The 25,455-nt window shown below is 43.9% G+C and overlaps 1 protein-coding gene across 3 annotated transcripts in view; it reads right to left on the minus strand.

The window, feature by feature from the left end:
- atp10b (ATPase phospholipid transporting 10B) overlaps window positions 1–25,455 on the minus strand; it is a 368,600-nt gene that overhangs the window by 112,753 nt on the left and 230,392 nt on the right. For 2 of the 3 annotated variants that reach the window (XR_013577824.1, XM_078551014.1), the window contains exon 5: window positions 13,724–13,918. The exons of the other annotated variant lie outside the window; for it this stretch is intronic. Coding sequence is in view for 1 of the 2 variants with exons in the window: in XM_078551014.1 (XP_078407140.1) it covers window positions 13,724–13,918 (195 nt within the window). In the remaining variant the exon portion in view is untranslated. The remainder of the gene's footprint in view (window positions 1–13,723; window positions 13,919–25,455) is intronic. 3 annotated transcript variants of the gene reach the window in all.

Genomic DNA, 25,455 nt, shown 5'->3' on the forward strand with positions numbered 1-25,455 from the left:
GTCAAAGTGGCTCAAGGGATTTTCTCTAAGAGATTGTAAAGGAACATGGGTATCATTGACTGTATCTTAGACTCGAGGAAAACCAGCTACCCTGTAATACTGGATGATTGTATGTTGCTGCACCCTTGCTGATGTTAAACATGATGCTTTCTCCACCTACACCTATAAAGTGTCCCAGTCACTTGTCAAATGCATTTCCACACCTGCATCTCAGCTAATATAGAGTTCCTCATTTTTTAAATTCTTTCACGGGATGTGGGCATCACTGGTTGGACCAGCTTTTATTGCCCATCCCTAACTGCCCTTGAGAAGGTGGTGGTGAGCTGTCTTCTTGAACCACTGCAGTCCATATGGCGTAGGTACACCCACAGTACTGTTAGGGAGGGAGTCCCAGGATTTCGATACAGCGACAGAAAAGGAACGGCGATATATTTCCAAGTCATGATGGTGACTGGCTTGGAGGGGAACATCCAGGTGGTGGTGTTCCAATGTGTCTGCTGCCATTGTCCTTCTAGATGGTAGTGCGTTTGAATAGTGCTGTCTAAGGAGTGACTGCCAGGAATGAATCTCTGCTACAAAAGTTGAATGTGGGCATCACCTTTTTAGGCAAAGAGAGCACTGTGCAGACAGATGTTGCAAATTTGTATGCAATAGGTGGCAGAGAAGCCCAATTGCTTCTTTGGTAAAGCTTACTGAGGATCCATATATGACCTGTTGTGCCTATATATTCTTAGAGGACGGGGTGCAGAGGGGGCAAGAAACTGGTAGGGTTCATCCTCCTAAATGCTTCCTTTATCCAACCTATGCTGCTCCTCCTTCTCCTCCATGATAATAAGTGTACAAGGATAGCCTCCTGAGAAACCCTCACCGTGGTTGGGCAGCATGACTACCTCCCTGTGATCTCACACTTATCAGAAGCAAGTTACAACCTATCCAGATAGAATGGCAAAAAATAATTGCAAATATTACTCACTCACGATTCAGGATCAGAAACTTTGCACTTCCTCCTCTCAGCTGATTCTGGCAACAGCGGCATCTTCTAATTAACTGTGAGTTTTAATAGCTAAAAATAGGAAACTCCTAACTTCGACATCACTGACCCCCATTATTATACGCTGAAGTGAGCTTACTTGGGATGCACTGGAGGGATTGCAGGAAGGGACTAAAAGCACAAGAGAATTTGTGGGGAGAGGGGAGGTAAGGATTAATTTTAAGTTCGGAAACCAGCCACAGGATATTAGTTTCCCTGAATATATGCTCCAATTATGCTTAAAAATTGCTGTGGAAATTCTTCTCCCATATTTCACATTTTGCTGCCGTGTGCTCTGATCTGCTAATGACCTCCTGGAATAATTTGCATTCTTTCTCTGATTTGCTGTGCTTCCATTTTTAGTATCAGAAAACTTCAATTTTATTTCTCTTGTGCCTTTGTCCTAATAATTTATGTAAAAGGAAAAGAAGAAAGGCTCAGAGATCTGTAAAGAATACAGAGCGCACCTGACTAATTAAAAACAGGACATGTATTCCTGTCTGATTTCTGTCACTTCTTTTATTAGGGCTCCAATCAAACAATTTATGAAATCCAAATATACAACATCCAATATTTCCCTCATCTGCAAATGCACACTGATATTCTCAAAGAATTTTATATACATGTTGTATTCAGATACACAGTGAGTCAGCATGGCATGTAATTGAAAAATGGCACTGAAGGCAGATTTGGGGACAATGGGCAAATTCAACCCTAAGAAAGAGGACTGGTATAATTACGAACAAAAGGTGCACACCTGGCTGAAAGTGAATAAAATGGGAGGCGAGGATAAAATAAATGTTTTCCTCACCAGATGCTTTTGAGGTAGTGTCTAACCGATGTTGCCAGTGAGACACCAATCCTATGAACTATTCTGAAATAAATGGCCTAGAGGTTAACCAGCAGCCTAGTATACAGAGCAGTTACTGTCACCACATTCCTGTACTGCAGTGAGACCTGGGCTATGTATTGGCGACACATTAGAGCATTGGAGAAATTCCATTAGTATTTGAGAAATTCCATCAGTAATGCATCTGCCGCATCCTCCAGTTTCAACGGAAGAACCATTGAACAAACACTAGTGTCCTTCTTGAATCTGGCTCCACAAACATTCAGGCAAAATATCTGCAAAATCAATTTTGATGGAATGGACACTGGTCTGGATTTTCCAATCACGGAACACCCCTCCATCATTGTACAAATGGCAGAGGAAGCCAAAATCCAGAAGTCCAGTCTTCAAACTAGCTGTCGATTTATCTAGGGAAGAATGTGTAGATAGCCTGGATCATGTTGAGATCAAAAAAGAGGAGGTATTAGGCGTCTTGAAGAATATTAAGGTGGATAAGTCCCCAGGGCCAGATGGGATCTACCCCAGAGTACTGAGGGAGGCAAGGGAGGAGATTGCTGGGGCCTTGACAGAAATCATTGTATCCTCACTGGCTACGGGTGAGGTCCCAGAGGACTGGAGAATGGCCAATGTTGTTCCATTGTTTAAGAAGGGTAGCAGGAATAATCCAGGAAATTACAGGCTGGTGAGCCTTACGTCAGTGGTAGGGAAATTATTGGAGAAGATTCTTCGTGACAGGATTTACTACCATTTGGAAGCATGGTTTTGTGAAGGGGAGGTCGTGTCTCACTAACTTGATCGAGTTTTTCAAGGAAGTGACAAAGATGATCGACGATGGAAGGGCAGTGGATGTTATATACATAGATTTCAGTAAGGCCTTTGACAAGGTCCCTCATGGCAGACTGGTACAGAAGGTAAAGTCGCACAGGATCAGAGGTGAGCTGGCAAGATGGATACAGAATTGGCTTGGTCATAGAAGACAGAGGGTAGCAGTGGAAGGGTGCTTTTCTGAATAGAGAGCTGTGACTAGTGGAGTTCCGCAGGGATCAGTGCTGGGACCTTTGCTGTTTGTAGTATACATAAATGATTTGGAGGAAAATGTAACTGGGCTAATTAGTAAGTTTGCAGACGACACTAAGGTTGGAGGAGTTGCAGATAGTGAAGAGGATTGTCAAAGGATACAACGGGATATAGATCGGTTGGAGACTTGGGCAGAGAAATGGCAGATGGAGTTTAATCCGGACAAATGCGATGTAATGCATTTTGGAAAGTCTAATACAGGCAGGAATTATACAGTAAATGGCAGAACCCTTAATTGCATTGACAGGCAGAGGGATCTGGGTGTACAGGTCCACAGGTCACTGAAAGTGGCAATGCAGGTGGATAAGGTAGTCAGGAAGGCATATGGCATGCTTGCCTTCATTGGCAGGGGTATTGAGAAGAAAAGCTGGGAAGTCATGCTGCAGCTGTATAGAACCTTGGTTAGGCCACACTTGGAATATTGCGTGCAATTCTGGTCGCCACATTACCAGAAGGATATGGAGGCATTGGAGAGGATGCAGAGGAGGTTTACCAGGATGCTGCCTGGTCTGGAGGTTATTAGCTATGAGGAGAGGTTGGAGAAACTCAGATTGTTCTCACTAGAGCGACGGAGATTGAGGGGCGACTTGATAGAAGTTTACAAAATTATGAGTGGCATGGACAGAGTAGATAGTCAGAAGCTTTTGCCCAGGGTGGAAGAGTCAATTACTAGGGGAGATAGATTTAAGGTGAGAGGAGAAAACTATAGAGGAGATGTTCGGGGCAAGTTTTTTTACACAGAGGGTAGTGAGTGTCTGGAATTTGCTGCCAGGGGAGGTGGTGGAAGCAGGTACGATAGTGGTGTTTAAGAGGCAGCTTGACAAATACATGAATAGGTTGGGAATAGAGGGATATGGACCCTGGAAGTGCAAAATGTTTTAGTTGACGGGCAATATGATCGGCGTAGGCTAGGAGGGCTGAAGGGCCTGTTCCTGTGCTGTACTTTTCTTTGTTCTTTGTTCAAACATGGCAACTATTATTTTCACAGGGGTGGGAATGGGGGTCAGGTCGGGGTTTGTGTGTACACATTTTGCGGAGGCAGCTACCTCCAGGCATGTCTGATTTTCAATAGTCATTAGTGGGAAATGCAACATGTGCAGAGTAGACCTGGTAGGAGCAGGTCTAAACCTTGCGGAGTCCTTTAGAGAGATGGGGTACCCATTTGAAGAGTTAGGGTTCTCCTTTAGATATGGTCCTGGGCACCTTTGGGAGAGGTAAAGTGCCCTTTGGGATTGTTAAATGTGGACATGAATGTAAAAAGTGCATTACTCATTGGAATTGTCAAAAGCAACTATCAAGGCATTTAAAGCCCCTACCCTTTAAATCTTTGAAGACGACCATGGAGTGTTAAAAACAAATCATTGCTCCCTATTTCACTCTGCCTTTTGACATAAAGGCTGAGGGTTTCCTTTACTAAATTAGTGCAGCATGTCTGATTTCACAGCTTTCGATTGTTATAGTGTGGTGCCTGCCATTTCACAGTTTAATAAACATTTACAAGCAGTTATAGACTCTTTGAAGTAGGACTATGGATTCCAATGTTTGTTTTTTTCATAAGGGATTAAACACTTGAATGAAAGGTTGTTTTTAATAAGGGATTATGTAGTCAAAGGGGTGTAAATGTGCCCAAGGATCTGCAAGTCGAGAATTGGCCTGTTCAGAAGAGTCATGGCATCAAATCATGAGCCTGAGTAGACGGCATCCTTGAATCAAGGGACAGCCAACGATGACCTCCCCATTTACATGGGCTCACTGGCTATCATGTTTTCGGGATGGGCAAGGTCCACCTGGAAGTGAGTTCAAAGATAGACTGCTGGAGTAACACATGCAAGTGCTGGAGAAGCTGAATACGGAGGATGAGGGGAGGATGGAAGGATTAGCAGGTAGAGGGTAAATCCAGGGGAAATCATAGTTTTGATGAATGAAGTGGATAGAGGGAGGTCAAGATGGAGTTGGTGGCTTGGAGTTTCGGATGTGGAAGCAAAATAAGCTCCCCTAATAACACACGTTGGGGATGGAGAGACTGGAATTTGCTGACTGCAGAATGAATATTGGGATCTAGAAATGGCACTATCCAGATTCAGCATTGATTGCACATATATGTAGGGTGAAGAAAAAAATATAGGGTCTTGAAAATATCAGGAACCAAGGGTCAGGATTTTCTGTGCCCGCCAGCATTGCGCATGTTCGGTGGCATGAGCAGACAAAATGGCACAATCGGTTTCACGATGGAGTGAAACCAGTTCAGCCCACCAATGGTGGGCCGTGTTTCCCGCCATTGGAGGTCGGGAACCTCATTGTAATAAATCAGCGTATCATTAGGCTTGCCCGTTGGAATCGAGCACCGCCTCCCCGCTGGATCATTCATCCACATCGGCGGGAAAACACACCAACGTGTTTCACAACAGCACATAAGCGACGTGCACCTGGCGGGCTGCACTTCACTTTGGATTTCAAGGTTTGTTCGCCTACCTTGCTTCGGTCAGCACACGCAGTTGTCAGCACCAGGCTTCACAGGCAGCACTACATCACTTTCAATGGTACTCACAGCCGGTCTCTACCTACCAGATCAGCCGTATGTGGCTGGCTTTTCAATGAGTTCAGGGCTAGGGCTTGCTTAGCGAAGGGGGAGAAGTGGCCCCAGGCAAGGGAAGAGGCTGCAGGATGAGGGCTGTACTAGGGAAGGGGGATAAGCCAGGGTGTGTGTAGGGGCACATGTTGATCTGTGCAAGTGGCCTCAAGATGGTGATGCCTGAGGAGGCAGTCTCCAGAGGAGATGAGGCCAGAGGGAAATGTGAGGGTATGTGTGTAAGAATGGATGGTGATGTCCCTTGAGCTGGCAGTGAGTGCGATGCCAGTGAATGTGTGATGGGCTTGAGTATGAGAGTTTAAAGTGATGAGATGGTTGCCATACCCAGGCTGCACGGATGAGATCATTCATCCTAGATCTGCATTGGATAGCCAACCTCTTCTGTGCAGCATTGGTACTGATCACCACTGCCATCGCCTACCAAGACATAGTGATAATGTTACTGCCCCTTCTGGGACCAGAATGGGGATGGAGGACATCACAGCAGGCCTCCATAGCATCCAAAGGGCACTCAAAGGCTGCAGTTTTCTTGCCTTTCAGAGCCATGTCATCTTTGCTGTAGTCCTGGACTGGAAACACTAAGTGCAGCTTTACTTTAAATGTGGTGCCTAGTGTGATGAAGTGGCGAGGCAATGGCGTGGCAGGCAAGTCAGAGCCTGCCTGCCATGGAAATGGTACGTTTCCCAGGAATGTATAAATAATTGGGATGACGTGAAACCAACCGTCTAACATCGTTTTACCCACCCGCTACTGCAAATCTAGGATGATTTCACCCAAGGCTTGGGTTAACGGCGTAAGCTACAGGAACAGAGCATAAGGTAATTCTTAAGTGCCAAAGAAAGGAAAGCTGTTCCAAATATTGTAAAATAGGGGAAGGTGCTTGTTGCTACATTGTGTGAATTTTATTATATAAATTTATTTTGGGGGGCCTAATAGTAGGATGGATGAAGAGCCAGCAAGGCTGCTCAATGGGCTGGGGGTTTGGAGGACAGGGCAGGAGCTGCTTTTGTGGTATTTGCTCGCCCCTTTAGTGATTTAAAGAAGTGTTTTTAAAAGTTAGTATTCATGAGTTCTCCAATATACCATTCATTAAAAATCAATTTATAGGCATACAAAATGAGAAAAAGACTGACAAAGATCAGCTGGTACATTAAGTCTGTCCCATTCGGCTGTGTTGCAACTTCCAATCATCCTCACCCACCAACAGCCGTGGAAACAAGAGGAAGAAACAAAATAGAATAAAATGGATCCCTACTCTAAAGAAAAAGAGAAAAAAATTCTGGAAAACTAATTTCAGCCTCCTGAAGGCAATAACAATGCATATGTAGCTCCTGATATAATGCATGCACACAGGCTTTCACACAGCCAGAGAGTCATGCCAGAACAAATCCGCTGATGCCTTATTAACTGCAATAATTTTGCTAATTAATCACAATGCTGTTTTAAAAATTATAACTTTGTATACACCAAGGATAATACAATAGTATGCCACATCAATACTTCAATTGCAATCATTCTTTGCATGTTGTCTGAAGCCAATCTGCCCCTGTGTTTTAAATTTTATTAAATAAAGACAAATTTAATTACTTCTAGATTTCCAAGAAGCCTATAAACATATCGATATATTTGTCACAATCTCATTTGCTTCAGCAGACAATGCTGTAAATATCTCATTAGCAGTTTGTCCTATTTCGATCTTTAAATTATAATTTCTTCCATGTTTTCATATTTTTCAGAATGAGTTGACTGAGGAAAATCAATGCTCCAGAGTAGTATTTTTCAAAAAATCTAATTGCAAATGGTGCCAAACCCACTCAGGTCAGCTGGTACACAGGGGTCACACAGAGGTCTATCACTCTGCCCCAACAATGCACTTCAGCCTCTGATGTAAACATCTACTTGATCAGTATGGCATTTTCATTCCCCTATCAGCCATCCTTATGTGCATTCTGAGTGGAACTGCCAAATAATATGGTTTGTGCTGAATTATGGATAGTTTTGTTATAAAATTTCAACCAATATATCTAGATTAACATGCCTTTTTTATATTATAATAGCTGCTGTGCTCTCACTGTTAGTCTGGAATTTATAAAAGGGTTGTGAGAAGTAGCTGTTAAAATGGAGTTATGCTTAACCTGGCCTGTCCTTTTAAAACTAGTCCCCAGGGGAAAGTGGGCCAAAAAGACATTTCCTGAGATCAATTAGAAACTAATTGTTCAGTTAAGATTCGGAAGATTGGCAGCTGCTTCCTTAGTTCTTGCCATTGGGATGAAACCTGGGTCAGGAGTATATTTCAGATATAGCTTTGAAGTATGTGCATGCACATGGGGTGGGAAAGGGGGGCCAAAATAGATTTATGCAATCAGCGCATAATTGGAAGCTGGTTTTTCATCCCGCCTGATCTTCTTTCAGCTGACGATAACAAGACTATAAAAATTCTGTTTGAAGACTCATTTCCTAGTCTCACTCTCGCTTGATTCAAAATGAAACACCTTGACAATATTTTCCAAGTCAACGGAAAATAAAAAGCGTGTAGAAGAGGCTGAGACTAATTCACCAAGTTCGTTTCACTGGTGTGGACCAATTTCACCCCCTAGATGACTATACCTAGTGGATTACCAATGGTGATGCTGACAGTAAATCAGAAAGTTTCATAAAGACAGGATTAAGGCACAGCATTTATCATTCTGATAAGCTGAATTCATTTAAGACAACATAATCTAATTGTTAAGTATTGTGCAGATAAGTGTGTTGGTCTAGGTCAATGTTTGCTGTTCAAGATGCAAGTTAGATTGGCTTTTTAAAAAAAAAGATTGACAACTTCTTTCTCTTTTTGAAAGAAGTAACATGCTATAGCCATTATGACAGCATCAATCTGCATTTATATAGTGCCTTTTAAAAACCTGTGCTTCTGTCCATTGAAAAGGCATTTTATGCTGGTGAATGAGATTTGTTCTAAGTTCCAAATTGCTGACTTTTGTTTCATTTTGTTTTGAAGGAAAATATATATTAGCTGGTTATTTATGGAAAATTTGCTTAAAATAAATTTTCATGTGAAGTGTGCTGTAACAAAATTTACACACAAATCTTTGACACTTGGTTAGCAACGTCACAAGGGAGCTGCAGATATCTTTGCTTAATGTCGCTCCTTGTTTTTCATTTTGGCACTCCAAATCACTAGGTTGCCCTTAACATATTTTATTGTATCACCTGCATGGACATGGAATGCCAGTTGAAAAAAGACGAAACACGTTTCAAATTTACAAAAAAAGGGGTTTTACTTTACTAATGCACTTCAACAGGTAATGTTATACACAGGTTATGTTATGAGTACTTGTAAAGAATCAACATGCTTTAAGTTTTAATGCTGACTTAGGGTAAGGTGGATTGAGGACCCAAGGTCAAAGTGTAGGTAACACAAGGCTCAAGATGCTAGGCTATCCACTATAAAGGATACAAAAAGAAAGGGGAGGGGTTACCATCACAATGGCAAGACAGTGGCTAGAAATATTTCGAGCAAGTAAGCTTGACTGCTAGACACAAGGATAGCTACACACTGGGGGAGGCTTTTTGTGGTTCATTACATGTACCAACAATTATAAGCTGTTTATAAAGAATAACCTAGTTTTGTCACAGGTAGTGCACAAAGCTAATAGCCACCATTAAGTGTTTCCTATGCACGTATTGCCCAGGAAATGAGAGTTAACAGTTTTGGGCAAGGGCACAAGTCTACCCTACATTTGCCCGAATGAAAACATCAGCTGTGCAGGGTTAAAGAACTATTTCTTCAAATGAAGACAATTTAAAGGGTTATTATTCTAGAGCATCTTAATTTCATAGATTTTAAAAACGGTAAACAATTATAATGACATTAAACCAAACACCATCGAAAATTGAAGATGCTTGTTTAGTGTAGAGTGTGGGAGTATGGTGTTGAGATGGAGGATCAGCCATGATCATACTGAATGGTGGGGCAGACTCGTAGGGACGAATGACCTACTCCTGCTCCTATGTTTCTATGTAAATAAGATCAGAGAAATGAATGCACGGCTCAAAGGCTGGTGTGGCAGAAATGGGCTCCGGTTCATGGGGCACTGACGCCAACACTGAGGAAAGTGGGGGCTATATTGTTGGGACTGTCTACACCTGAACTGTGCTGGGGCTCATGTTTTAGCAAGCTGCGTATCTAAGGAAGTAGAGAAGGTGTTAAACTAAATAGTAGGGGCATGGGATTAAATTTGGGAAGATATGGTACATCAAAGAGTAGCGACAAGGCAAGAGAGAAAGGTATTAATGTGGAAAAAGATAAACAAAGCATGACAGGAAGGGATAGAGAGTACAAATCAAAGAGTAAATCAGCAGTCAAGGCTAAATGTTACAAAAATAGTAAAAAGGACAAAACTAAAGGCTCTGTATCTTGTTAGGAAAATATAATAATTTTCATAATGTTATTGGGATTTTTTGTAAAGTGGGAATTGTGTGTGTGTGTGTGTATGTGTGTGTGTGTGCGCACATCTTAACTGATTTAAAGACAGCTGGTCTACAGGCATTCATGTGTCAGAAGAGAAGCTTGGTTTGAAATGCTAAATAGACAAACGTGGATGAAGTTTTAGGATGTGAGGTGTAAAGGGAACATTTGCAGTTTTAGATAAATTAGATTAGTTTGAATTTCAAAAGAGGGGGTGAAATGTTACACTTAGCCATAAGAAGCTAAACAGTGTGTTTATTTTTCACAAAGCTTACTGATAAAATTGGTTACTATGAAGGATTTTTATTATTTGAAAAGTAGAGTTGAAAATACATATAGGGACAATGGGATTTACATTGAAAAGGGAGAAAACTGTATAAAGGAGATGAGGTTGTGTGTAGGAAAGAAAGAATTCCAAGATCTAACAAGTGTGAAAAGCCTCCAGTCTTTAAGCCTCAAGTTGCTGTCAACATGAACTGAAGTGGAGAAAACTCACTTTGAATTCGGCTGCTCAGTGTATTGTGTTACTTTGCCTGGGTCTTTTAAAATCTGTGTGTTTTACTGTTCCCTTAACAGAGGTATAACTGGGAGTTAGATTAACTAGGGGAGCTAGGAGTTATCATAGTAGTAATTTGTAAATCTATGCATTTGCTTAAAATCATTTTTTTATTAATAAAGGTTTAATTTAGTTTTGTAAGAAACCTAAAAGATTCGGTGGTCTTATTACTACTGAATTCAAGCCAAGCATCTCAAAATAAATACAAATTTTAAAACAGTTGTGGCAGTTGTTTTACGTTTCCCATCCATTTACCATCTGCTGTGCCATAACATCTGAATGCACATAGCATTCAAAACTAAACAGATGAACTTATAGCACTAATAGAAATAAAGAAGCATGATTTGATAGCATTACAGAGAGATGGCTGCAGGATGACATAGATTGGGATCTGAATATTGAAGGCTATGTGACATTTAGAAAGGACAGGATGCTAGGAAAAGGTGAAGGGGTGGCTCTGTTAATTAATTATGGTATTAGCACATTAGAAAAGGATGGCCTAAGTTCAGGAAACCAATATGTAAAAGCGGTTTGGGTAGAGGTGAGAAATGATAAAGGGAAGGAGTCACTTGTGAGAGTGGTGCACAAGCCCTCTAATTGTAACTACGTGGTAGGACAAAGCATACAAGGAAGAGATAATGGGAGCTTATCAGAAAGATACGGTGATAATCATGGGGGATTTTAACCTACATATAGACATGAAAAACCAAATGGGCAAAGGCAGCCTAGATGAGGAGTTTATAGAATATTTTTGGGATTGTTTCTTAGAACAGCACGTTCTGGAGCCAACCAGAGAGCAGGCTATACCAGACCTGGTACTGTGTAATGAGATAGGATTAATTGATTACCTCAGAAATGGGACCCTTATGATGGAATTTTGCATTCAGTTTGAGGGAAGAGAAGACTGGGTCCAAGCTTAAATAAGGGCATTTATGAGGGCATGAAAGCAGAGCTAGCTCAAGTGAACTGGCAAATTAGGCTACGGGATAGGTTGATAGATAAACAGTGGCAGACATTTAAGGGGATATTTCAGAATACACAGAATAGATGTATTTTCCAAAGAGGAGGAAAAATTCCAAAGGGCAGTACCACCATCTGTGGTTAACTAAAAAAGTTAAAGATAGTATCAAACTTAAAGAAAAAGTGAGTCTCAGGAATAAGAGAAAATAAAGAGATGGCAAATTAATTGAACAGGTATTGTGCATCGGTCTTCATTGTGAAAGGTATATGTAACATCCCAGAGATAGCTGTAAGTCAGGGGATGGTAGAGAGGGAGGAACTCAAGAAAATTACAATTACCAGGGTAGTGGTACTGAGCAAATTGTTGGAGCTGCAGGCTGACAAGTCCACAGGTCCTGATAGATTTCATCCTAGGGTCTTAAAATAAGTGGCTAGTGAGATAGTTGATGCATTGTTTCAACCTTCCAAAATTGCCTAGATTCAGGGAAGTTTCCATTAGATTGGAAAATAGTGAACGCAACTCCTTTATTCCAAAAGGGAGGGAGGCAGAAAGCAGGAAACTATAGGCTAGTTAGGGAATATGTTAGAAATTATTGTTAAAAACATTATAGCAGGGCACTTGGAAAAATTCAAGATAATAAGACAGAGTCAATATGGTTTTGTGAAAGGGAAAACATATTTGACCAATTTACTGTAGTTCTTCGAGGAAGTAACATGTGCTGTGGACAAAGGTTGATATACTGTACTTAGATTTCCAGAAGGCATTTAATAAAGTGCCACATCAAAGGTTATTGTAGAAAATAAAAGCTCATGGTGTAGGGGTAGAAGATTGGTTAGCTAACAGGAAACAATAGGCATAAATGGGTCATTTTTTGGTTGGCAAGATGTAACGTATGGTGTGCTACAGGGATCAGTGCTGGGACCTCAACTTTTACAATTTATTTAAGTAACTGATGAAGAGATTGAAGATGTGGTTGCTAAATTTGCTGATGACACAAAGATAGGAGAAAACCTATCTATAGGAAGAGGACCATAAGAAGCCAACAAAGGGATATAGCTAGGTTAAGTGAGTGAGCCAAATCTGGCAAATGGAGTATGATGTTGGAAAAAGTGAAATTGTCCATTTTGGCAGGAAGAATAAAAAAGAGGCATATTGTCTAACTGGTGAGAGATTGCAGAGCTCTGAGATGCAGATGGATTTGGGTATCCTTGTGCATGAATCACAAAAAGTTAGTATGCAGGTATAGCAAGTTATTAGGCAAGTTAATAGAATGTATTTATTTATTGCGAGGGGAATTGAATACAAAAGTAGGGAGGTAATGCCTCAGTTATACAGGACATTAGTGAGACTACATCTGGAGCACTGTGTACAGTATTGGTCACTTTATTTAAGGAAGGATGTAAATGCTTTGATAGCAGTTCAGAGAAGGTTTACCAGACTAATACCTGGAATGGGAGGGTGTCTTCGGAGGAAAGATTGGACAGACTAGGCTTGCATTGCTGGAGTTTAGAAGTGTAAGAGGTGACTTGATTGAAACATATAAGATCCTGAGGGGTCTTGGCAGGGTGGATGTGGAAAGGATATTTTCCCTAGTGGGAGAATCTAGAACTAGGGGTCACTATTTAAAAAATAAGGGTTCGCCCATTTAAGGCAGAGGTGAGGAGAATTTTTTTCTCTTATAGGGATGTGAGCCTTTGCAACTCTGCTTCCAATGCCTTTTGAGGAAGTGTGTCTTTGGATATTTTTAAGGCAGAAGTAGATAGGTTCTTGATAAGCAAGGGGGTTAAAGGTTATCGGGGGTAGGTGGGAATGTGAAATCAAAGTTACAATCAGATCTTATTTGAATGGTGGAGCAGACTCGAGGGGCTGAATGCCCTACTCCTGTTCCTAATACATATATTCTATGTTCAAGTCTTAATTAAGGGGACGGTGAACTGACTGGTCCTAGACCTCTAAAACATTGCTGTTGGGCTATCTTATAATAGATACTGCGAATTGGCATCAGCATATCTCAATATCTTGGATCCTCCTCCTTATATTGGAGGTAACGAGCTCCTCCTTTCCCCAGCCAACCATTAACCACACTCTACCATTCCTCAACGTGTAGTGCAAAGTAACAACAAATTATGTCATGTAAACACCATCTCCTGAAGCAGAAACATTTTCTTGCATTTATTCACAAGTGACGTACCAATCAAACACCTGTGTCCTGGCTTGATTTATCTTTTTATCAAATCTGTATCGCTTGTAGTCTTCAAATCCATCCTTAATAGCTGTGATGGACATCACAATGATCAAAGGCAACATGGTTATCTCTTTATGGAAAACTCCAATAGATGGGAACCAGTTCAGAAGGGCCAGGAACAGGAAGAAAATATTGGCAAACCTAGGATATGAATAGGGAAAGGAAAAAAAAGTTATTCTTCTTCCTTACTGGGATCTTTGCCACAACATGTCTGAGAAAACCGATAACCTTTTTTCAGGTCTCTATCAATGAGAGGCAATAAGAAGATAAGCAAATAAAATGTTCTCTCCTGGGATGAGTCATCCTCAGATTTTTACTATGTACTTTGCTTCAGTTACATTTGTATCAGTGTCGTCTCTCCTGTCTCCCGCTATCCTTCTTAATGAATATTAAATATAGATCTGAGAAATCAAAGGGGGTGGGGGACTGAGGGATGGGGAGAAGGATGGGTGATGGAATTGGTTAACCATTGTTACCAAAAATGGATTTATAGGAGAATAAACTGCTCATTTCACACTGCATCCAATTACTCACTGGTTCCCTTCCCTCACCAGCCCACCACACCCACCCCCTGCCCCCGCCAGCAAACTGTAAGTTAGGCACAAAAAATGGCCTTCCCTACTTAGATTACTGGGCTAGTGTACTTAGCTGGCTGCATTTCTCTCAGAGTCCACACTGCCTGCAGAGTTGCTGAATTCACTTCATTGGCCTGGATCTTCTGAGGAGCAGTAAGCAGTAGTCAGATTGCCGCTTTGCTTGAATATTCCCCTACTCAACGCTGCTCCGCATTTCCTCTAGAACCTTCCGAGCTTGGCTTTCCCAGAAATGTGGGTGAGATTGATAAATAGGCAAGTAAGTTGAATGGGTGATGTGGGTTGAGGGTGTGAGCAGCTGTTGCATTTCGAGTATCATAAAAGGGTCATTTCATTGTGGAAGCTTTTTATGGATACAGGGAAAAGCTAAGCTTACAATTACTATTTAACATAATTATTACTACTTAACATTATTTATAAGGCTAACATAGGCTAATTTCTGCAAACGGTTAATAGAGAATCTTTATGCTCTGTTCATGGTTTTGTGCTAATATTAGGAAGGGTGACTGGTTAAAGGCCAGGCAACAATTTTTTCCCCCAGTTTCTGACCTTTTTGATTACAAATATCATGTAAAGTTATTTGCTAGAAACTCAAAGTAATGTCAAAAAGTAATATCTTAATGTAATGCAACTGATGATTGCTGTTTGTTTCGCATGTCACTGAATAAGTAGAGATTCGGCAGTTTGTAATCACCCTTACGCAGTGGTTGATTGGTGGAACTGGGGACAGATGGGGGAGGTGCTGAAGCAAGCAGATCTAGGAGGAGATTGGCCAAACTTGCCGTCGGGACAAGCCTGCTGTAAGGAGGGTCGCCGGGATGAAAATGTTGCTAACAGAGAAATGAGCCAATCAGCAAGTGTATACATGACAAGGCGGGAAGCAGACACCTATTTGAGCATTGTGTTTGTTAAGCTTAAGGCTGTTGCTGCAGCCGGACAAGGAAGGGGGGGAGAAAACAAAAATAGAAATAGCTGGAAAAACTCAGAAGTCTGACAGCATCTGCGGGGAGGAACATAGTTGATGTTTCAAGTCCGTATGACTCTTCATCAGAACTAAGGAAATAGAGAAATTAAGTGAAATATAAGCTGGTAGAGGGGGTCGAGACAGGTAGAGCTGGATAGAGGGCCAGTGATAGGTGGAGGCAAAGAAGAGATTGCCAAAGATGTCATGGACAAAAGGACAAAGGGGTGTTGACGGTGGGGATATTATCGAAGGAATGTGCTAATGGGGACATTAAGGGTAGCAAGCAGGATGAGTAGCAGATGGCCCTAGTGGGGGTGGGGTGGGGGGGAAGGGACCGAAATGGGGTAAAAAGGTGGAGATAAAACAACAGATCGAAATAAATTTAAAAATAGGTGGGCAAAGAAAAATATATTTTTTTAAATGATAAATTATTGGAAAAAGGGGGATTCGAAAGGGGATGAGGATGGAGGAGAGAGTTCATGATCTGAAGTTGCTAAACTCAATATTAAGTCCAGAAGGCTGTAAAGTGCCTAGTCGAAAGATGAGGTGCTGTTCCTCCAGTTTGCACTGAGCTTCACTGGAACGTTGCAGCAGGCCAAGGACGGACATGTGGGCATGAGAGCAGGGTGGCGTGTTAAAATGGCAAGTGACAGGGAGGTCTGGGTCATGCTTGCGGACAGACTGAAGGTGTTCTGCAATGCGGTCACCCAGTCTGCGTTTGGTCTCTCCAATGTAGAGGAGACCGCATTGGGAGCAGCGAATGCAGTAGACTAAATTGAGGGAAGTGCAAGTGAAATGCTGCTTCACTTGAAAGGAGTGTTTGGGCCCTTGGACGGTGAGGAGGGGGGGAAGTAAAGGGGCAGGTGTTGCACCTTCTGTGGTTGCATGGGAAGGTGCCGTGGGAGGGGTTTGAGGTATCGGGGGTGATGGAAGAGTGGACCAGGGTGTCCCGGAGGGAACGATCCCTGTGGAAAACCACGAGGTGGGGTGAAGGGAAGATGTGTTTGGTGGTGGCATCATGCTGGAGTCGGCGGAAATGGCGGAGGCTGATCCTTTGAACGCGGAGGCTGGTGGGGTGATAAGTGAGGACAAGGGGGAGTGCTACGTCTTGGTGCCCCCACGGCATCGGCATTGGAGACAGCCTGACCTCTAAACTGCTGTATTGATGACCTTGCCGGTCGTCTTCTGGCCAGTAGAGCCTTAATGACTGCATTCACTTTAATTAACTTAGTTGCATCCACACACAAGCATGCACAGAGCCCCCATCAGCCTGCTTCACATTAGCCCACAGTAATGTTGCAAAAATTGACATTTTCTTTACACCTCCAACCTTATGGAGACATAAAGCGGCAGCAAAGCAGTCATCGATGTATCGCTTCATGCTCTCGTCTGGATCTGGAAAAATTTATTAATTTGCTTCCAATTTCCACCCCTCCATCATTTTCACATGGTCCATCACTGACACTTCCCTTCCCTTCCTTAATCTCTCTGTCTCAATTTCTGGTGATAGACTGTCCACCAATATCCATTACAAGCCTACCGACTCCCACAGCTACCTCAACTACAGCTCCTCATACTCCACTTCCTGTAAGGACTCCATCCCATTCTCTCAGTTCCTTCGCCTCCATCGCATCTGTTCTGATGATGCCACTTTCCAATACAGTTCCTCCGACATGTCTTCCTTCTTCCTTAACCGAGGTTTTCCACCCACGGTGGTTGACAGGCCCCTCAACCGTGTCCGGCCCATCTCCCGTGCATCCGCCCTCACACCTCCCTCTCCCTCCCAGGACCACGATAGGTCCTCACTTATCACCCCACCAGCCTCCACGTTCAAAGGATCAGCCTCCGCCATTTCCAACAACTCCAGCATGATGCCACCACCAAACATATCTTCCCTTCACCCCCCTGGCGGCTTTCCGCAGGGATCGTACCTCCGGGACACTCTGGTCCACTCTTCCATCACCCCCTACACCTCAACCCCCTCCAACAGCACCTTCCCGTGCAACACCTGCCCCTTTACTTCCCCCCTCCTCACCGTCCAAGTGCCCAAACACTCCTTTCAAGTGAAACAGCACTTCACTTGCACTTCCCTCAATTTAGTCTACTGCATTCGCTGCTCCCAATGCGGTCTCCTCTACACTGGAGAGACCAAACGCAGACTGGGTGACTGCTTTGCGGAACACCTTCGGTCTGTCCGCAAGCATGACCCAGACATCCCTGTCACTTGCCATTTCAACACACCACCCTGCTCTTATGCCCTCATGTCCATCCTTGGCTTGCTGCAATGTTCCAGTGAAGCTTAATGCAAACTGGAGGAACAGCACCTCATCTTTCGACTAGGCACTTTACAGCCTTCCGGACTTAATATTGAGTTCAACAACTTCAGATCATGAACTCTCTCCTCCATCCTCACCCCCTTTCCGATCCACCTTTTTCCAATAATTTATAATTTTTGAAAAATATATTTTTCTTTTCCCACCTATTTTTAAATTTTTTTCGATCTATTGTTTTATCTCCACCTTTTAGCCCACTTCGATCCTTTCCCCCCACCCCATCCCCAATAGGGCCACCTACTACTTGTCCTGCTTGCTACCCTTAATGTCCCCATTTGCACATTCCTTAGATAATATCACCACCGTCAACATCCCTTTGTCCTTTTGTCAATGATATCTTTGGCAATCTCTTCTTTGCCTCCACCTATCAGTGGCCCGCTATCCAGCTCCACCTATCCCACCCCCCTCTTCCAGTTTATATTTCACCCCATTTCTCTATTTCCTTAGTTCTGATGAAGAGTCATATGGACTCGAAACATCAACTATGTTCCTCTCCGCAGATGCTATCACACCTGTTGAGTTTTTCCAGCTATTTCTATTTTTGTTTTTGTTTCGGGTTTCCAGCATCCGCAGCATTTTGCTTTTATATTAAGGAAGGGGGTAGCCTGGCTAGCTATGAGCAGAGAACGGACAAGGATGGATTGACCACCTGATCTTGTCTACGTTTTGGGCAAACCAAGTAACTAAAGTATGGGGTGAGCAGTCACCAGTATAAGTATTATTGAACTGGCTGCAACAGAAATCAAATAAACTGCAGTTGTTCTGGGCGAAGTCTCGAGGTTTGGGTCATTGATATCCAGAGTAGATCTCCGAACACAGGTGGTAGGAATAGCCTACAAGGGTGAGGTGGGTGATATTTTTTTATTCATTTACGGGATGTGGATGTTGCTGGCTAGACCAGCATTCATTGCCCATTCCTAACTGCCCTTGAGAAGCTGGTGGTGAGCTGCCTTCTTAAACCACTGTAGTCCATGTGGTATATGTACACCCAGAGTGCTGTTAAGGAGGGAGTTCCAGGATTTTGACCCAGCGATAGTGAAGGAACGGTGATATATTTCCAAGTCAGGATGGTGAGTGACTTAGAGGGGAAATTCCAGGTGGTGGTGTTCCCATCTATGTGCTGCCCTTGTCCTTCTAGATAGTAGTGGTCATGGGTTTAGAAGGTGCTGCCTAAGGAGCTTTGTTGTATTCCTGCAGCGCATCTTGTTGATGGTACACACTGCTGCTCTGTGCGTCAGTGGTGGAGGGAGTGAATGTTTGTGGATGTGGTGCCAATCAAGCGGACTGTCCTGGATGGTGTCAAGCTTCTTGAGTGTTGTTGGCGCCTCACTCACCCAGGCATGTAGGGAGTATTCCATTACACTCCTGACTTGTGCCTTGTAGATGGTGGATAGGCTTTGGGGAGTCAGGTGGTGAGTTACTTGCCGCAGGATTCCTAGCCTCTGACCTGCTCTTGTAACCACAGTACTTGTATGGTTAGTCCAGCTCAGTTTCCGGTCAATGGTAACCCCCATTATGTTGATAGTGGGGGATTCAGTGATGGTAATGCCATTGAGTGTCAAGGGGGGCAATGGCTAGTATTTCTCTTATTGGAGATGGTGATTGCCTGGCACTTGTGTGGCGTGAGTGTTACTTGCCACTTGTCAGCCCAAGCCTGGATACTGTCCAGGTCTTATTGCATTTGGACATGGACTACTTCAGTATCTGAGTCGTCACGAATGGTGCTAAACATTATGCAATCATTGGGGAACATCCCCACTTCTGACCTTATGATGGATGGAAGGTCATTGATGAAGCAGCTGAAGACGGTTGGCATCAGACACTACCCTGAGGAACTCCTGCAGTGATCACAGAATCACAGAATTTTAATGGCACAGAATGAGGCCATTCTGCCCATCATATTTGCATCAGCTCTCCATATGAGCATTATGACTTAGTGCCATTGCCCTGCCTTTCCCCCATACCCTTTCGCATTGTTTCTATTCAAATAGTCATCTAATGCCCTCTTGAATACCTCGATTTAACCTGAGCCACCATATTTCCAGGTAGTGCATTCCAGGCTCAAACCATTCGTTGTGTGTAAAAAAAAATTCTCACATCACATTTGCTTCTTTTGCAAATCACTTTAAATCTGCGCCCTCTCGTTCTTGGTCCTTTTATGAGTGGGAACAGCTTCTCCCTATCTACACTGTCCAGCCCCCTCATGATTTTGAACATCTCTATCAAATTTCCTCTTAGCCACCTCCTCTCCAAGGAGAACAGTCCCAACCTTTCCAATCTACTCTCATAGCTAAAGATTCTCATCCCTGGAACCATTCTTGTAAACCTCCTCTGCACTCTCTCCAATGTGTTCACATCCTTCCTAAAATGTGTTGCCTGGAACTGTACACAATACTCCAGCTGAGGTCTAACGAATGTCTTAGATAAATTCAGCACAACTTCCCAGCTCTTGTCATCTATGCTCCTATTAATAAAGCCCAAGATACTATATGCTTTATTAACTGCTCTCTCCACATGTCCTGCCACCTTCAATGATCTGTGTACAAAGAAGTCTTTCTGCTCCTGCACCCCCTTCAAAATTTCACCCCTTATTTTATATTGTCTGTCCATGTTCTTCCTACAAAAATGGATCACCTTACACTTCTCCTCATTGAACTTCATCTGCCACCTATCTGCCCACTCCACCAACTTGACAAGGTCCTCTTGAAGTTTCACACCATCCTCCTCGCAGTTCACAACACTCCCAAGCTTCATATCATCCGCAACCTTTGAAATTATCCCCTGCACATCAAGTTCTGGATCATTTGTATATATCAGGAAAAGCAAAGGTACCAATACTGACACCCGGGGAACTCCACACAAACCTTCCTCCAGCCTGAAAAATATCCATCGACCATTACTCTCTGCTCCCTATCTTTCAGCCAATTTTGTATCCATGTTGCTACTGTCCCTTTTACTCCATGAGCAATAACTTTTCTCAAGTCTGCTGTGTGGCATTGTATTAAATGCCTTTTGAAAGTCCATGTACAACAAGCAACAGCATTAGCCTCATCGACCTTTTCTGTTACCTCTTTAAAAAACTCTAGCAAGTTAGTTAAACATGATTTCCCCTTTAGAAATCCATGCAGGCTCTTCCTTATCAACCCATATTTTTCCATGATGTCCTGGAACCGAGATGATTGACCTTCAACACCCACAGCCACCTTCCTTTCTGCTAGGCATGGCTAACCGAGTGGAAAGTTTTCTCCCCGATTCCCACTGACCCCGGTTATGTTGGGGCTCCATGGTGCCACACTCGGTCAAATGCTCCCTTGATGTCAAGGGCAGTCACCCTCACCTCACCTCGGGAGTTCAGCTCTTTTATCCGTGTTTGAACCAAGGCTGCAATGAGGTCAGGAGTTGAGTGACACTAGCGGAACCCAAACTGAGCATTAGTGAGCAGTTTATCGCTTAGCAAGTGCTGCTTGGTAGCACTGTTGATGACCCCTTCCACCGGCTTTACTAATGAAGAAGAGTAGACAGATGGGGCAATTGGCCAGGTTGAATTTGCCTGCTTTTTGTGTACAGGGCAAAACTGGGCAATTTTAAACATTGATGGGTAGATGCCAGTGTTGTAGCTGTACTGAAACAGCTTAGCTAGGGGCACAGCGAGTTCTGGAGCATAAGTCTTCAGTACTATTGCCGTAATATTGTCAGGGCCCATAGCCTTTGCACAATCCAGTGCCTTCAGCCATTTCTTAATATCCTGTGGAGTGAATTGGATTGGCTGAAGACTGGCATCTGTGATGCTGGGGACCACCGGAGGAGGCCGAGATGGATCATCCACTTGGCACTTCTGGATGACGTTTGTTGCAAATGCTTCAGCCTTATCTTTTGCACAGATGTGCTGGGCTCCCATATCATTGAGGATATTATTGTATCAAACCGCTATAAAGTTTCAAAAAAAGGAATGAAAATGGACAGACCAACCGGCATCGACCAAGGCACCGAAAATGACAACAGCAAACTCAGCCCTGTCCACCCTGTCAAGTCCTCCTTACGAACACCTAGGGGCTAGTGCCAAAGTTGGGAGAGCTGTCTCTCATAGACTAATCAAGCAACAGCCTGACGTAGTCATCCTCACAGAATCATATCTTATAGATAATGTCCCAGACTCCTCCATCACCATACCTGGGTATGTCCTGTCCCACCAGCAAGACAGACCCAGCAAAGGTGTCAGCACCGTGCTATACATTTGGGAAGGGGTTGCCTTGGGAGTCCTCGATGTCCACTCCGGAGCCCATGTAGTCTCATGGCATCAGGTGAAACATGGACAAGGAAACCTCCTGCTGATTACCTCGTAGCGCCCTCCCTCAGCTGATGAATTAGTGCATCTCCAGGTTGAACACCACCTGGAGGAAGCAGTGAGAGTGGCAAGGGCGCAGAATGTACTCTGGGTGGGGGACATCAATGCCCATCACCAAGAGTGACTTGGTAGCACCACTACTGACTGAGCCCTAAAGGATAAAGCTGCTAGACTGGGTCTGCGGCAGGTAGTGAAGGAGCCAACAAGAAGGAAAAACATACCTCACCTCATCCGCACCAACCTGCCTGCCGCAGGTGCATCTGTCCAAGACAGTATTGTTAGGGGGAGCCCATCAAGTCTCATGACATCAGGTCAAACATGGGCATGAGGTGCTGTGGGCCATCAGCAGCAGCAGAATTGTACTCAAACACAATCTGTAACCTCATGGCATATCCCCCACTCTACCATTACCATCAAGCCAGGGGATCAGCCCTGGTTCAATGAAGAGTGCAAAAGGGCATGTCAGGAGCAGCGCCAGGCATACACCTAAAAATGAGGCGTTAACCTGATGAAGCTATAACACAGGACTACTTGTGTGCCAAACAGCATAAGCGGCAAGTGATAGACAGAGCTAAGCAATCCCACAACCAATGGATCAGATCTAAGCTCTGCAGTCCTGCCACATCCAGTCATGAATGGTGGTGTAAAATTAAATAACTCACTGGAGGAGGATGCTCCACAAATATCCCCATCCTCAATGATGGGGTAGCCCAGCACATCAATGCAAAAGATAAGGCTGAAGCATTTGCTACAATCTTCAACCAGAAGTGCCGAGTGGATGTTCTATCTCTGCCTCTCTGGAGACCCCCAGCATCACAGTTGCCAGTCTTCAGCTAATTCGATTCACTCCATGTGATATTGAGAAACGGCTGAAGGCACTGAATACTACAAAGGCAATGGGCCCTGACAATATTCCAGCAATAGTACTGAAGACATGTGTTCGGAACTTGCCATGCCCCTAGCTAAGCTGTTCCAGTACAGCTACAACACTGGCATCTACCCAGCTGTGTGGAAGATTGCCCTGGTATGTCCTGTACACAAAAAGCAGGACAAATCCAACCCGGCCAATTACCGTCCCATCAGTGAAGTAATGGAAGGGGTCATCAACAGTGCTATCAAGCAGCACTTACTTAGCAATAACGTTCTCATTGATGCCCAGTTTGTGTTCCACCCGGGCCACTCAACTCCTGGCCTCATTACAGCCTTGGTTCAAACATGGACAAAAGAGCTGAACTCCTGCAGTGAGGTGATAGTAACTGCTCTTGACATGAAGGCCACATTTGATGGAGTGTGGCATCAAGGAGCCCTAGCAAAACTGGAGTCAATGGGAATCAGGGGGAAAACTCTCCGCTGGTTGGAATCATACCTAGCACAAAGGAAGTTGGTTTTGGTTGTTGGAGGTCAGTCATCTCAGCTCCAGGATATCACTGCAGGAGTTCCTCTGGGTAGTGTCTTCAGCCCAACCACTTTCAGTTGCTTCATCAATGACCTCCCTTCCATCATAAGGTCAGAAGTGGGGATGTTCGCTGGTGATTGCACAATGTTCAGCACCATTCGTGACTTGTCAAGACACTGAAGCAGTTCACATTCAAATGCAGCAAGACCTGGACAATATCCAGGCTTGGGCTGACAAGTGGCAAGTAACATTCGTGCCACACAAGTGCCGTGCAATGAGTCTTTCCAACAAGAGAGAATCTAACCAACACCCCTTGACGTTCAATGGCATTACCATCACTGAATTCCGCACTGTCAACATTTTGGAGGTTACCATTGACCAGAAACTGAACTGGACTAGCCATATAAATACTATGCCTACAAGAGCAGGTCAGAGGCTAGGAATCCTACAATGAGTAACTCACCTCCTGACTCCCCAAAGCCTGTCCACCACCTACAAGGCACAAGTCAGGAATACGATGGAATACTCCCCACTTGCCTGGATGAGTGCAGCTGCCACAACATTCAAAAAGCTTGACATTGTCCAGGACAAAGCAGCCCACTTGGTTAGCACCACATCCACAAATATTCACTCCCTCCATCACTGACGCACAGTAGCAGCAGTGTGTACCATTTACAAGATGCACTGCAGGAATTCACCAAGGCTCCTTAGGCAGCACCTTCCAAAATCATGACCACCACCACCTAGGAGGACAAGGACAGCAGATAGGTGGGAACACTACCACCTGGAAGTTCCCCTCCAAGTCAGTCAGCATCCTGACTTGGAAATATATCGCTGTTTCTCTACTGTCGCTGGGTCAAAATCCTGGAACTCTCTTCCTAACAGCACTGTGGATGTACCTACACCACGTGGACTGCAGCAGTTCAAGAAGGCAACTTGCCACCACCTTCTCAACAGCAACTAGGGATGAGTAATAAATGCTGGTCCAGCCAGCAAAGCCCACATCCCGTGAATGAATGAAAACAATAAGTATGGGGATATTTGTGGAGCCTCCTCCTCCAGTGAGTTGCTTAATTGTCCACCACCATCCACAACTAGACACAGCAGGACTGCAGAGCTTAGATCTGCTCCATTGTTTGTGGAATCGCTTAGCTCTGTCTATCACTTGCTGCTTATGCTGTTTGGCATGCAAGTAATCCTGTGTTGTAGCTTCACCAGGTTGACACCTCATTTTAGGTATGCCTGGTGCTGCAACTGGCATGCCCTCCTGCACACTTCATTGAGCTAGGGTTGTTCCCCCGGCTTTATGGTAATGATAGAGTAGGGGATATGCCAGGCCATAAGGTAACAGATTGTGGCTGCTGCTGCTGATGGCCCACAGCATCTCATGGTTGTCCAGTCTTTAGTTGCTGGATCTGTTCAAAATCTATCCCATTTTGCACAATGGTAGTGACACATAACACGATGGAGGGTATCCTCAATGTAAATGCGGGACTTCTTCTCCACAAGAACTTTGCGGTGGTCACTCCTACTGACACTGTCATGGACAGATGCACCTGTGGCAGGCAGGTGAGGATGAGGTCAAGTATGTTTTCCCCTCTTGTTGGTTCCCTCACCACCTGCCGCAGACGATGTCCTTTAGGACTCAGCCAGCTTGGTCTGTAGCGGTGATACTGAGCCATTCTTGGTGATAGACAATGAAGTCTCCAGCCAGGGTACATTCTGCACCCTTGCCACCATCAGTGCTTCCTCCATGTGGTGTTCAACATGGAGGAGTATTGATTCATCAGCTGAGGTGGGGATGGCATGTGTTAATCAGCAGGAGGTTTCCTTGCCCATGTTTGACCTGATACCATGAGACTTGATGGGGTCCAGAGTTGATACTGAGAATCTTAGGACAAAGCCCTCCAGACTGTATACCACTGTGTCACCACCTCTGCTGGTTCTGCCCTGCCTTTGGAACTGGACATACCCAGAGATGGCGATAGTAGTATCTGGGACGTTGTCTGTTAGTTATGATTCCATGAGTAAGACTATGTCAGGCTTG

Source organism: Cetorhinus maximus, chromosome 10 (genome assembly GCF_964194155.1).
Source record: "Cetorhinus maximus chromosome 10, sCetMax3.hap1.1, whole genome shotgun sequence".
NCBI classification, from domain to species: Eukaryota; Metazoa; Chordata; class Chondrichthyes; order Lamniformes; family Cetorhinidae; genus Cetorhinus; species Cetorhinus maximus.